The sequence below is a fragment of the Talaromyces rugulosus genome, chromosome I (assembly GCF_013368755.1).
Source record: "Talaromyces rugulosus chromosome I, complete sequence".
In the NCBI taxonomy this organism is placed as follows: Eukaryota; Fungi; Ascomycota; class Eurotiomycetes; order Eurotiales; family Trichocomaceae; genus Talaromyces; species Talaromyces rugulosus.
In genome coordinates this window covers 6,917,697-6,931,488 of record NC_049561.1, presented here as the reverse complement: position 1 = coordinate 6,931,488, position 13,792 = coordinate 6,917,697, and the positions used below count along the sequence as shown (strand labels likewise).

Sequence of the window (13,792 nt, the reverse complement as noted above, 5' to 3'; positions counted from 1 at the left end):
CATGAAATACTTACTTAGTACCTAGCAGACCATATTTGCAAGTACCACAGCACAATATGCCGGACACCATGCTTGCTGCGGTGCTGGAGCGCTTCAACGAGCCGTATGTGCTCAAAGACATTGCCCGGCCAGGTCCACCAGAGGGCCACGATTTGCTCATAAAAGTGCTCGCCGCATCATATTGCCACACAGACGCCGTTTTTGCATCAGGGACCATGGCCCCGGACCTCCCACGCATCGGTTGTCACGAATTCGCCGGCGAAGTCGTTTCTCTAGGCCCTGATGTTTCCTCACGTCTGGGTCTTGTGGAAGGCACCCGTGTCGGTGTTCCTGGGCGGGCATATCGTCCTTGTTCTAGCTGTCTCGAATGCGCAAACCCGGACAAGGACGATCCGGGATACTCAGTTTACTGTCCTCACTCGGGGAACCTAGGACTCACCCGGGACGGCGGCTTTCAACAGTATTGTCTCGTGGACAGTCGCCAGGTTGCGCCGATTCCCCAAGGTATGACCGCAGTAGAGACGGCACCGCTTATGTGTGCAGGCCTTACTATCTGGGCGGCTTTGCATCACGAGAAGCTCCGTTCCGTTCGCAAAATTGGTATTCTCGGAGCTGGTGGCGGGCTCGGTCACTTGGGTGTTCAGTTTGCTGCGCATCTTGGCATGGAAGTGCTCGCTATTGATGCCAATGATCAGTCGCTGGCATTGTTAGAACGTTTAGCGGAGAGAATGGGCCCTGTTGGCCGCCAAGTGACAGTAGTAGATGTGCGGAAACAAGATGCAGCGGCCATGCTGGAATTAATAGGAGAAACCAATAGCGGAAACAAAGCTCGCTCAGAACTCGGACTCGAGGCCGTTATTCTTCTTCCGGAATCCCAGCGGGCATTTGACACGGGGATGGAATTGTTGAGAAACCATGGCACCATGGTCGTTGTCAGTTTTCCGGAGAAAAAGCTGGAGATAAGCGCGCGAGACTTGGTCTTTCGAGACATTGCAGTCGTTGGCAGCTTGGTAGGCACAAATCGCCAGCTGCGGGAGATGTTGGATTTTGTGTCTGGCCATAAAATCGAGGCCGAACTGAGAACTTTTCCGTTTCGTCGGCTTAACGAGCTTGTAGAGGAATACCACAAGGGGGCAGGGGGGAAGTTGGTGGTCGACATGACGTCTGTATAATATGAATGCCTTGTTTATTTTCTTACTATTTAATGAAAATTAAATAAGATAAATAGTCTCAGTCTTCAGCGGTCGTTATCATTTGAGATGAGCATGATCTGTCCAAAATGCGAGGAACGATCGCTTTCGAGGACTATATATACACCATTAATATCAACTGATATTCAACCTATCAAGGTAAACATGGACCAGTTCTCCAGATGTCAATAATCTCACACATAATGGAAAAATAAAAAATAAAAAATGTACCGCTCTGATTCGCTGATGCTTCCACCATCGTCAAGCCAGCCACGCCATTTTCGGGTCCAGGCTTACCCATACATGTAGGCATCAATATTTCAATGTTATATCTCATCTGCTTTTCCCTACATCTACTTTCCTTTTATATTCCCACGCTTCACAACGCTACTCCATTCCTCATGGACTGTCCGGCGGATGCTGATAATACCTTCGGGCCACAATACTGCGATCAGTTCGACTTCACTCTCTTGTTTGAAGAGTCATTTTTTCAAATTGCACCATGTGCATTTCTCCTCCTTTCACTCCCCCTGCGCGCATCCCACCTCCGGCGCCAAAATGTGAAGACCCTGTTGCGAACCGGAATGAGGACGGTAAAACAATCGGCCATATTGATCCTCGCGGCCACCGAGTTGGCGCTCCTTATCGTCTGGAGCATCACACCGTTGTCCCGCACCAAAGCGTCTATCCCCGCTGCCCTGCTTTCCTTCCTCACATCTCTTGCCCTGTTCTACCTGTCGAATATTGAACACGTCCGCTCTGTACGCCCTAGTTCGATTATGAATACTTATTTTTTCTTCTCCATTCTCTTTGCTATCCCTCAAGCTCGAACGCTCTGGCTGCGCTTGGACTGGACTGCCGTACCCTCAACCTTCACCGCAGCACTAATCGCGAAAACAATTGTTTTCTGTCTGGAAGCCCGTAATAAAAGAAGGTCACTCTTGTCTCCGTACCGGCTATATGCTCCTGAGGCGCTGGCCAGCCTCTATGATCGTACCGTACTATGGTGGCTCAATCCTCTCTTTTTAAAGGGATACAGCAGCATCATCTCCGTCAATGGCCTGTTTCGCATTGATAATAGCCTATCATCGGAAGGAGTTGAACAAAAGTTTTACCCTCACTGGATGAATAGTGAGTCCCCCATTGAATTCTTCTTCACCCAGTACAAACATGATTCCCTCTAGGGTCGCCGTCGGCCAAAAGACCACTCTTTAGTGCTGTTGGCAAATCCTTACAGTCCGCAATTCTCACTGCGGCTGTTCCACGGCTGTTTCTGAGCATGTTCAAGCTATTACAGCCGCTTCTTATTGGTCGAGTGACCTCTTGGCTGAGTCAAGATTGTAGCGATGTCAATTATGGCTATGGTTTGATTGGTGCCACTTCCTTGCTTTACATTGGAATGGCCTTGACTAATGCTATGGCCAAACGCCAATTGGATCGATTCTCAACGAAGCTTCGCGGAACTTTCATCTCCGTTATCCATTCAAAGAGCCTGGTTCTCCCAGCCGGCCAACTAAACAATGGAGAGGTGCTCACTCTTATCAGCAATGATGTCAACCGTGTCTGTGACAGTCTAGAACAAATATTCGAACTTCTCTCTACCCCGCTAGAAGTCATCGTCGCCATCTACTTGCTAGAGCGTGAGATAGGAATCATTTGCATTGTGCCTGTGGCCTTCTCTCTCGTTATCAGCCTCGTCTCCTTCCTTAACTTGAAAAGGTCCGTTCCTCTGCAGAAAACATGGCTTTCATCTATCCAACAACGAATTACCTACACCGCCGCTGTCCTCAGCTGCCCCAAAAGCTTTAAAATGCTGGGGTTGACCAGCAAACTCAGAGACCGTGTCCAAGAATTACGTCTTATAGAGCTTGAAAAGTATGCCCATTACCGGAAATTCGTTACCTTCCGCAACGTGTTTGCCGCAATTCCCAACAATATGGCCCCTATTCTAACCATGGTAATGTTCACACTCATCCACGGTGGCAGTGCTCTCTCACCTTCGATTACTTTTACCTCGTTGTCACTCGTCTCGCTCCTCACAATACCAATTCAAGAGATAATTTTTGCTGTTCCGCGTTTCATCACCGCGATGTCGAGTATTGACCGCATAGAAGCGTTTCTATTGCTGGATGGCGGCAAGCTTACATTGAGCACTGATTTACCTCCCATGCGCCAGTCTGAAGCGGATGGAATTGAGCTAGCTGCTGCCGTGGCTGCGCCCACGGATCACACCAGTCTACGGTTAGAAGGGGTGACTGTTCGGTTGGGTAATGAGAACAAGACGATATTGGACGAAATCTCCCTCACCATTCTTCCTGGGACTCTGAACTTCATTGTTGGCCCTGTCGGGAGCGGTAAATCAACTCTCCTCCATACCATTATCGGTGACACTCCACTGGCACAGGGCCGCAGAATCCTCACCACGGAAGCTATCGGCTTTTGCTCTCAGGAGCCGTGGCTCCCGAACGAAACCGTCAAAAAGATCATCACAGGGCAATCGGAGCTGGACCACCAGTGGTTTCTCGCGGTGGTGCAAGCCTGCGCCCTGACCATTGACATCTCCACTCTCTCAGCTGGAAAGGAGACTGTGGTTGGGAATAAAGGTGTTTCATTAAGTGGAGGTCAGAAACAACGATTGGCGCTTGCACGAGCGTTGTACTCTCGAAAGAAGTTGCTAGTGCTAGATGACATACTTAGTGGCCTTGATACTAAATCTGCCAAACACGTCGTCGACCATGTGCTTGGTCCGGAAGGTCTGTGTAAGAAACACGGCATTACAGTTGTCATGGCTACGCATACAATCCAGTATCTGCACTACGCTGACCGTATCATTGCGTTGAATGAAGGAGGGAAAGTGGAGGAACAAAGCTTGTTCGAAGCACTGAACTCACAGAATGACTACACGCATAGTCCTAAGTTGAGCGAAAAACAACAACAAAACGAGAAAGAGGATGAAACGAACGTTCCAATGGACCAAAGTGAACCTATAATCACACAGAACATAGAAAATGACGTCCATCAAGAACTTGCGCGTCGAACGGGCGACTCAACAGTCTACAGATATTACGCAATGTCCTTGGGTTGGAAATTTACTTCTTTTATCATATTTTCTGCCATTGCCTTTGCATTCTGCAACAAATTTCCGCAGCTCTGGTTACAATGGTGGTCCGAAGCGGAGATTTCTGGTCACAAACGGTATCCTCTGGGTGTCTGGATCGGCGTCTATGTTTTCATAGGCGCACTTGCGATTTCCTTCCTCTTTTCACAGATCTGGGTCATGCTGGTGTGGTCGGTTCCAAAATCTTCAGCAAAGCTACATCAACAGCTGCTGGACAGTGTGATGAATGCACCATATTCTTTCTTCGTCCGCACGGATTCTGGTGAGACCCTCAACCGATTTGCAAATGATATGTCCCTGATCGAACTCCAACTCGCGGATGCCGTTATGCACACCCAAAATGATGTTTGTCTCTGCATTGCTAGTGCTATTTTCATTGCGGCTGGTGCTCGGTATGTTGGAGTCACCATGCCGTTCCTAGTTATTCTCCTTTACCTCTTGCAGAAGTTCTACTTGCGGACCTCTCGCCAACTGCGCTTCTTGGATCTCGAGACACAGGCCCCTCTCCTCACGCACTGCCAGGAAACATTCACAGGAGTTACAACCATTCGGGCTTTTGGGTGGCAAGAGAGTGTGCATAGGACTTGTCTGGACTTGCTTGATCGTTCACAGAGACCTTACTATTTAATGCTCTGTATTCAACGCTGGTTGAACCTGGTCCTTGATTTGACTGCTGCTGTGATAGCCACGGTCGTTGTGGCCTTGGCCATGACACTTCACGGCACTGCGAGCGCTGGATCAGTCGGTCTGTCGTTGCTCAATATCCTGACCTTTAACAGCCAACTTTCACAGTTGATCTTGGATTGGACAGACCTTGAAACATCTTTAGGAGCTGTTGCACGCTGCAAGAACTTTGAAGCTAGCACTGCATCTGAACATCTGGAATGTGAAACGACTGACCCTCCTAGCGAGTGGCCTTCTGCCGGCCAACTGACAATTTCCAATATAACAGCATCATATGCAGAAGGTCGCTCTCCAGTCTTGAAGAATATCTCACTATCTATTGCTGCCGGTGCCAAGGTGGGCATCTGTGGCCGCAGCGGCAGTGGCAAGTCCTCACTGCTCCTCACACTCTTTCGTATGCTTGAGCTCTCGTCTGGACAGATAGAAGTTGACGGTGTCGATCTTGCAATTCTGCCACGTGCTACAATTCGCACCCGAATCACAGCCTTACCACAAGATACTCTTTCAGTCCCCGGAAGCGTACGTGTTAATTTGGATCCGCTGGAAGTTTGTACCCCCGAGACCTTATCTGAAGCGCTGATCAAGGTCGGACTGTCCGATATCATTGACGAAAGAGGCGGCATTGACGGAAACATGAGCGATCTTGGACTGTCACAGGGTGAAATGCAACTTTTTGCTGTTGCGCGCGCACTCCTGCGTCCAAGCAAGCTTTTGATTGTTGATGAGATGACGAGCGCCGTTGATGCTGCAACAGAAAAACGCATGTTGGATATCATTCGTGCCGAATTTAAGGAAAGTACTGTTGTTGCTGTTGCACACCGTCTACGCACCATAGCCGATTTTGATATGATTATTGTGATGGATGCTGGTAAAATCGTCGAGTATGGTTCTCCGACCGAACTACTAAGTAACAGTTACGGCATGTTTAAGGCGATGTGGCAACGTGATATACCAGTTGAATTCTAATTCAGAAGCTGATTACGTGTATATCCAATGGTAGTTAATAAAATTTAACCACAAGCATGCGGTACAAAACTTGCTGTTATCACAGTCGTATATGTCACCACACGCTTTAATTTCCGTCCTTTGCTACACTTGACTATCGTCGACTGGCAGAGAGACCAAGTTTCATGGTAGCTAATCTATTGCATTTGAGAGTGTTGCTTCTCCGCATGTGAGACTAATTTATTATTGCATGTTATACAGGAAAAACCATGTGGATTACAATTTGCTACGTGAGAATGTATAGTAATGCTGATCCCAGCTAGTATTTTTTTTATGGGGCCTGGAAACCCGCCATTGTCCGACGCTCCGACGACTATCCGACGATCCCGACAGCCATCCTCCACAGAGAATAAAAATCCAAACCAGCTTGATCCATCCAAAGGTTCACCATGGCGGCCGACGCCGGGGCTAGGCAAGCATGTGTCAACTGTAAGACGCGCAAGAAAAAATGCAACAGGGGGCTTCCTTCCTGTGACTATTGTATGCTGTAAGTTCCTAAGCCCCGCTGGATAGACAGACCGGCACCGTTAATGCTCGAGGTACAGGAAGCATCTCGATTGCCGCTACGTTCTAGCTCCCCAAAGGGTTGTTGACGCCTCATTGATGCACAGTGAGACACCGACAGCGCAAGCAATTGTCAGTCTGACAGCAACGCTTCCGGAGCCTATAACCAAAAAGGCCAACCTATATCGCCCAGTCTTTGAGTCCTTGTCAGTAAACCGGAGGAAAATCAGTGGCATTTCTGACTTTGATAGGGATGGCGTCCACATAGAGGTCCAGAGGATCATCCGGTCAACTGGCGAGTTTGTGGACGACCTCACTGCGCTCTATTTCCGGTACTTCCACAACCATCTGCCCATCATTTCGCGGACGCGTTTTCAGAGCAGCCTCGTCGCGACGGGGGTGCCGCCTAGCGCGGATTTGTCCGTCTTGCTGCTAACCATCAGCTTAATAGCTTATGGAGGTAGCAGATCGGGAGACAGAGAACCGGCTGCCGTCGGCCGGCAGTCTCTCTATCTTGCCACGAAGGCCCTGCTCGCACAGGTGCAGGGATCGTTGCAGCCTTCAATCTCTTTGATACAGGCTACTCTACTGTTAGCTATATATGAATATGCAAACGGGCGGCCCGAGGTCGCATTGGTTACGATTGCGGGCTGTGCGCGAATGGCCTATGCCGCTCGTATCCACGCCAGACGCCATAATGGGAATCAACTCGAGGTTGAAGAAGCTGGAAACACGTGGTGGGGAATTGTCATGTATGAAAGGTTAGTGATCCTTTTTTTTTTCCCTCGGTCATGATATGTGGTTAACCAAAATACAGGGCCTTTGCTTGTGATGTGGACCCGTTTGAGCAGCCGATGGCTACCACTTTACCTTCTGGAGACGCCCGGCTCCCAGTTGAACGTGATATCCTCGATAGAATTGATGTTCTTGGACCGGAGGATATACCCAGCATTGATTTCTCGAATTTGACTTCAACCAGGATTGGTGGGTTCGGCCGCGCAGCGCAAGCGGCTTGTATCGTAGATCAAGTGATTCGAGGCTTGAGTGTTCCGGATGTAAATAGCAGGTTGATATTACTCGACAGCCTCGACGGTTCCATTCAGTCCTTTCTGACGTTTTTCCTATCGCATAACCAAAAAGTGGCAGTGCATTGCACGGCGGTAGCCATGGCCGTCAGGTAAGTTTCCCATCTCTCTTCTCTTGTGCGAATATCCACGTCCTAATTCCTATCGGACAGAGCATTGTTCCTGATACATTTCCACATATTCAACCTACCACAGCAGAGCATTTCTGCCAATTTTAAATCTCTAGATGAATGGCAAAAGGGCTCGCTCGCAGCGCTTGACACTGCTACGACGATAGTCGTTGATATCGCCAACTGTCACTCTAGCTTCATGGTTCCATATTGGGCCGAGCAAGCGTCTCCAAATCACATTTATATGGTCTGTGCTGCGCTCGAGCATATGCATACCCGGCCCTATATTGAGGTTTCCACTTGGGCAGGAGGCGTCAAGGACAAACTCCAGGTGTATCTAGATCAAATTCGGCACAAATGGGTTGCTGACAGCTAGTATAGAATCGTGTCTAATTCAATTTTGCAAACTAGCTAAAATTCATCATCTTCAATGTTCTATTCGTAGCTACACATCTTACAAGTGGATATGTGTCTTGGTGACCTTCTTCCCGTCTCTATACGCATCCAACACTTCATTGACGTTGCTCGCCAAAAGCCCCTTCTTCACAGTATAACCCAGCGGCTTAATCTGACCAGTCTCGAGGAAACCGGTGACCCTTGACCAAAGCCCACCCGCAAGCTCAGGATGCTCCTGTGAGACACCATATACATCAAGTACCTCCCAGCCGGCCTTCTTGCCCACGATTTTCGACTCGTCGACTTTTCCGAAAGGAATTAGCCTGACCAGAGAGCCCTTCTTGGTGCTGGATAGGGCATTTAGCGGGAGCACCAGGCCCTCGGGCTCATTGATGCCGTCGAAGGCGTAGACGAGGTCATCGCCGACTACGTCACGAATACGGGCGAGAAGTGTGTCGTAGTCAGCATGGCGGTCGATGACATGGGTGGCCCCAAAGGATTTTAACTCGGCCTCATCACCACCCAGGACAACAATACTTCCGATATTGGCGAGCTTGGCGAGTTGGACGGCAAACTTGCCACAGTTGGAACCGCCGCCGACGATGAGGAGAGTCACGCTGGCGGAGTCGAACTCTTTAGCAGCAGGTGTCCACGGGGCGGGGATCTTCAGCGAGTGATATAGAGCTGCCAAGGGGGCGGCAATGTTGGTCGGCAATGTAGCAGCTTCGTCGTCTGTGATGGAGTCTGGGATCTTTGCCAGGTAGGCCCGGTCTGCAGTGGCATACTCTTGCAGGCCGGCCTGTGCCGAGTCCCCTGTGAATCCTGGCTGGTACACGATGCGATCGCCGATAGAAATATCAGTAACGCCTGGACCTAGCTTGGTGACCTTGCCGACAGCATCGTTGGTTATGACCGCGGGGAGATGCTCGGCAACGAAGAGTCCCATCTCCCGGCTCTTCATGTCGTGAGGATTGAGGCCAGCAACGGTCACTTTGAGCTGCACCTGGTTGGCGCCAGGCTCGGGGATAGGCCAGTCCTCGACGAGAGTAACGGGCTTGCCGAGCTCTGTCACAACGATGGCTTTCTGGGTAGGCATGATGATATCAGTGTTCAAGTGTAGCTTTGCTTTTGAATATACACAGCGAGTGTTGTAGGATTAATCAGTCCAGGTAGAGGGAACGGGCATTTATACATGATTGGTCACGTAGGTTATGACGGTGTAGAATGATTATTCAGATTGTTTGGATTATTCATCCAAACCGGTTGCAGTGTTGTCGGGCTGTCGGGGCTGTCGGGGCGCTGTCGGATTAGCGGCCGACGGCTGTAGCCCTAATTGTTCAATGTCGGATAACCAGCCGAAGGCTTTTTGGTTAGCAGCTAACATACTGAAATATAATTTGGTGGGAGACCACGGCAGAAGGTGAGTTGGAAATAACTGGAATGTCGCATTTCAATTCGTCTTAATTGGCTTGATGATCTGTGTGTTCACATTCCAGTTATTTGGATCCATGGCATCTCTCGCGACAGGAGGAGATTGCTACCTGGGGTTTACATCCTATGACAAATGCGAGAGCGTATTCTTGGTGGAATTGTCGTTCGGAGAGTGTTTAGGATTCGAATCCTTGCGAAAGAACACTTCCGACTGAAAACGCTAGGCAATGTTCGATTTCTACAGCATTCAATGCACCTCATACAGAATCCATTTCAGAATCATCAGTCGAGAGAGCTCTGTCAGTTGCGTGCTCCTTAGTGACACCTCAATCACGACAGCAAGCTGTGTTGTCAATACTGCCTAGAGCTTGCGAGAAGCCGCTTTGTCAAGCTTTCACACATAGAATATGAAGACCTATGTAATCGAGGCTGAAAATGGCAGTTCTGACAGCTCTTACTCCGTCGTTTCCACCCGTAGTTCCTAGGGGAAGCCATGGCTTTAACGTCTTTTTGCGCACTTTGTATCATTAAAGCGCCGCCCCGACCTGGCTACAATGTCCTCATCGTGGTACTGAGTCTGAGTAGCCATTTTGATCCACCTAATTCACAACATAACAGCAGACCTTCCCTCTCAGGGTTTCTCTTGCTGCTAGTTGTTTTCGTAAGGAGTAGTTAACTAGCAAGTTCTCGCCGGCGGCACCGCAGTACGGCTGAGAACAAACACTATTGCTTGAGATCTCAGCCTTGTCAATACAAGCGCATCATGTGATTATTGTCATATATATAATACAACGCTAGACTGAAAATAGCAGTGGTAGGCGACTGAGGCTGCAAAATGGCTGACTTAATCCACCCCGTTTAGCAAACAGAAAATTTTCCACAGCAGCACAGCTCAGTGATACGTAATAAACCCCCCTTTGCTATCAAGATCCATTTTCCGACTTTGACCACGGATAAAATATGCTGACTTACTTGACATTAGAAATCGACTATTACCAATACTTCACTGGTCAGCTTATGCAACATAGCACGCTCAAATGCGTCCTCAATCGCGAAACGGCTTTCGAATCGCCATTATATGCGCTTTGGCACGGGAATTTGACGCTGTCGAGGATTCGCTCGATGAGCGCTATAATTTCACGGACTACGGAAAACAACGCGGTGATGCAAACTTCTACTGTACAGGAAGGATCGGTAAACATAATATAGTATTGGTATGTTTACCAGAAATGGGGAAACGGAATGCTGCTAGCATAGCTTCAACCCTACGAGTTAGCTTTGCCAATATTGAGCTGGCGCTCCTGGTGGGGATATGTGGAGGAGTGCCTTTCCCGTCACCAGATACGGAGATTATTCTAGGAGACGTTATTATTGGCACCAAAGTTATCGAATATGATTTTGGGAAACAGTATCCTGGCGGATTCCAACTGAAAGGCAATTTCCTGGAAACCATTGGCCGAGCAGACAGAGACATTCGATCTATTCTTTCGGTCCTGAATGCCAGAAGAATAAGGGATGAGTTTCAAGAAAGGCATTTATATCATCTTCTGGACCTCCAAAAGTTAAGAAATACGTGGCGATATCCAGGTACTAAAAAAGACCGCTTATTCAAAACTGAATGTCTTCATAAACACTATGGCCATTCACCGGAGACAGGACCTGCTTGCGCTCTCTGTCAATCTCACCAAGATTCTATCTGTGATAAAGCACTCAAAAGTGACTGCGACGCCCTTGGGTGCACTGGAGAAGTAGTGCAGCGAGAACAATTGAAAACATCCGATACACGACCCCGAATACATCTAGGGTCCTTCGCCTCTGGGGATACTGTAATGAAATCTTCAAAACACCGCGACAGACTGGTTGAACAGACAGGAATCAGTGGATTCGAAATGGAAGCGGCTGCAATCAGCGACAGCTTGCGTTGTGTCATAATTAAGGGTGTTAGTGACTATTCTGACAGTCACAAAAACGATATTTGGCAAAATTATGCTGCAGCAACTGCTGCTTCCTGTACTAAAGCATTTCTTGAAATTCTACGGGCCATAATACCGGAAGGTGTGTTTATTTTGACCCCGAAACTATGTGCCTATCTATACTAACACATTTAAAGTCCCAAGCTGTTTGCCTATTAGCCTGGGACCGCCAAAAGGTATTTCTGATCCCAATCTATGCTTCAATCAATCTATGGCAGAAGTAATGTTTCCGGATATTATAGAAGGAGAAGAGCAATGTCACGAACCGTCATATACCACGGAACTAGATACGCCAAGTGAAGAACCCAACTACCAATGGAAAATCTCGTCAATGACCTCTAGTATCAACAATATGAATCACCATATCATGTCCCTTGAAGAGGAGGTGTCTCGGCTAAATAATGTCACAGATCCATTTTTGAGAAAGGTTTTGATGTCGGCTGTTGCAGCGACGATCAAAAACAATTCCGACACGTTTAGGAACTCGAGAACGCGATGCTTTCAGAGTCTACTCACTAGATTTAGATTCGGAACGATAATTTCTCAGACCCAAAGCGCGAAACAGTCAATAACAATCAACGGCGAGAGCTCAATGCAATACGAGACAACAACAACCTTCATCTTGTATCCTGCGTCTTGGCTGATAAAGATTGGTTTCAAGTATGGAATAGAAGCCACTACTACCAATTCAAAGGCTGGATGGAAATATAGTATATCACCAGTGCAGGCTGTACAAAATGACTCCCTGATCTTTCGTTTTTGCGAATCTGGAAATGTTGATGCTGTTCGTGAACTCTTCAAGAACAAAGAGGCGTCGGTTGTGGACGTCAACTCTGATGGGTGGAGACCGCTTCACGTGAGTAATATCATATATATTATCATACTAATACATGTATAACTACTTCAGTAGTTAGCCATAACCTGTAACAGTTCACGATGCATGATTTTATAAATAGTTGACACCTCGTGTTACAGTTCGCCACATTTCACGGGCATTTAGACCTAGCCAAGTTTCTAATCTCAGAAGGCGCAGACCGGACTGCACATTTATATAAAACCGAGTATTCTGGCTGGTTGTTTGTCTCTCGCATATAAATTTGATTGAAATAACATGCGAATTAACTTTTTATAGCACACCAGCATGCTTCACGGCACACGGAGGCATAGAAATGATGCTTTTATTTGACGATCTTATCGATTTCCATGGACCACAAAGCGATGGCTGGAATATACTTGATTCCACGTCCTGGGTCGACTTCTACCTTGACGATGAACTCCAAGGTATTGATGTTTTATCTTTCCTACTCTACAAGTACCGCACAGATATGTCTGACTATGTTGACACCTCAATTATTGATTACTGCCTGACTTGTGCTTTCCATTTTTCAAATGCCGAGTGTCTCCGGTTAATAATTGATTCCAAACCAGAAGAGTCTCGAGATTATATTTACGGGATGCCTGCGTTTTTGTTCATTGTCAGAGAACCCCATATCCCCAACGATATTTCACAACTATATTTCGACAGAGGAACAGATATTCACAAGGTCCACTTTGGTGAAACAGCCATCTCTCTATCATTGTGGTTGTCAACGTTATGTTCTAAATTGTGTGCCCGTCTCGAAGATAATGGTCAAGACCTAAATGATTTGAGTATACGCGAGACTTTGCCTGGATCTGTGTTGGCACAAGAAAATTGGCGCTCAGATACACTAAAAGACTTTTTATGCTTGACGTCCAAGTTAAAATCCCAGCTTTATGATGTCAATGGCGATTTTGACAAGATAAATTGTGATGGATGCGAAATAGGGGGTGATATATGGTTTCAACCATCCGTGGCGCTGCTAATAGAACCTTATTGGGAGGAACTGAAATATCGAGTGAAAACTGAACAATGTATCTGCTCTCTATTACCCACTGAATGCCCTTGTGGCAGGTCCTCGGACCCTTGGAAAAAGAGCAGCGTGAGTGATGGGGAAGAATACGTATATGTCGATGCATACCAAGGTTCTCTCTGTCGCTTCTGCCAAAAGATATATTCAGAAAAGTCTTTGGAAACTCGAGAAGCTACTCAAGTTATGGTTATGTCGGACACAAATTTCGTCAACAGCGATGGTGCACACAATGAGAACACGGATGACCAAGAATTGGAATCGCTACGATTATTCCATCTACAAAACAACACATGGCATGGGCAGTATCTTCCGGGTGAATACTACTGCCCTCTTTGTCTAGCATTGCGAGAGCAAATATATCTGGATTTGGCAGCAAGTGTCGCGGAGAGCTAGGGCTTGTAAAG

At 47.6% G+C, this 13,792-nt stretch overlaps 3 protein-coding genes across 3 annotated transcripts; 2 read left to right on the top strand and 1 right to left on the bottom strand.

Annotated features, from left to right (window-relative positions):
• Positions 1-56: 56 nt before the first annotated feature.
• TRUGW13939_02361 (uncharacterized protein) lies at positions 57-8,072 on the top strand (the record flags this gene model as incomplete). Its single annotated transcript, XM_035485555.1, has 8 exons — positions 57-1,010; positions 1,646-2,321; positions 2,375-4,700; positions 5,088-5,860; positions 6,044-6,125; positions 6,609-7,262; positions 7,319-7,678; positions 7,739-8,072. The coding sequence occupies 8 exons, from the start codon at positions 57-59 to the stop codon at positions 8,070-8,072; spliced, it is 6,159 nt and encodes a 2,052-aa protein (XP_035341448.1).
• Positions 8,073-8,150: 78 nt separating this feature from the next.
• Positions 8,151-9,188, bottom strand: TRUGW13939_02360 (uncharacterized protein; the record flags this gene model as incomplete). The annotated part of the gene is made up of 1 exon (XM_035485554.1): positions 8,151-9,188. One exon carries the CDS (start codon positions 9,186-9,188, stop codon positions 8,151-8,153), a length of 1,038 nt encoding a protein of 345 aa, XP_035341447.1.
• Positions 9,189-10,560: 1,372 nt separating this feature from the next.
• On the top strand, positions 10,561-13,781 carry TRUGW13939_02359 (uncharacterized protein; the record flags this gene model as incomplete). Its single annotated transcript, XM_035485553.1, has 5 exons — positions 10,561-11,578; positions 11,634-11,672; positions 11,739-12,352; positions 12,472-12,572; positions 12,629-13,781. The coding sequence occupies 5 exons, from the start codon at positions 10,561-10,563 to the stop codon at positions 13,779-13,781; spliced, it is 2,925 nt and encodes a 974-aa protein (XP_035341446.1).
• Between the last annotated feature and the right edge of the window lie 11 nt (positions 13,782-13,792).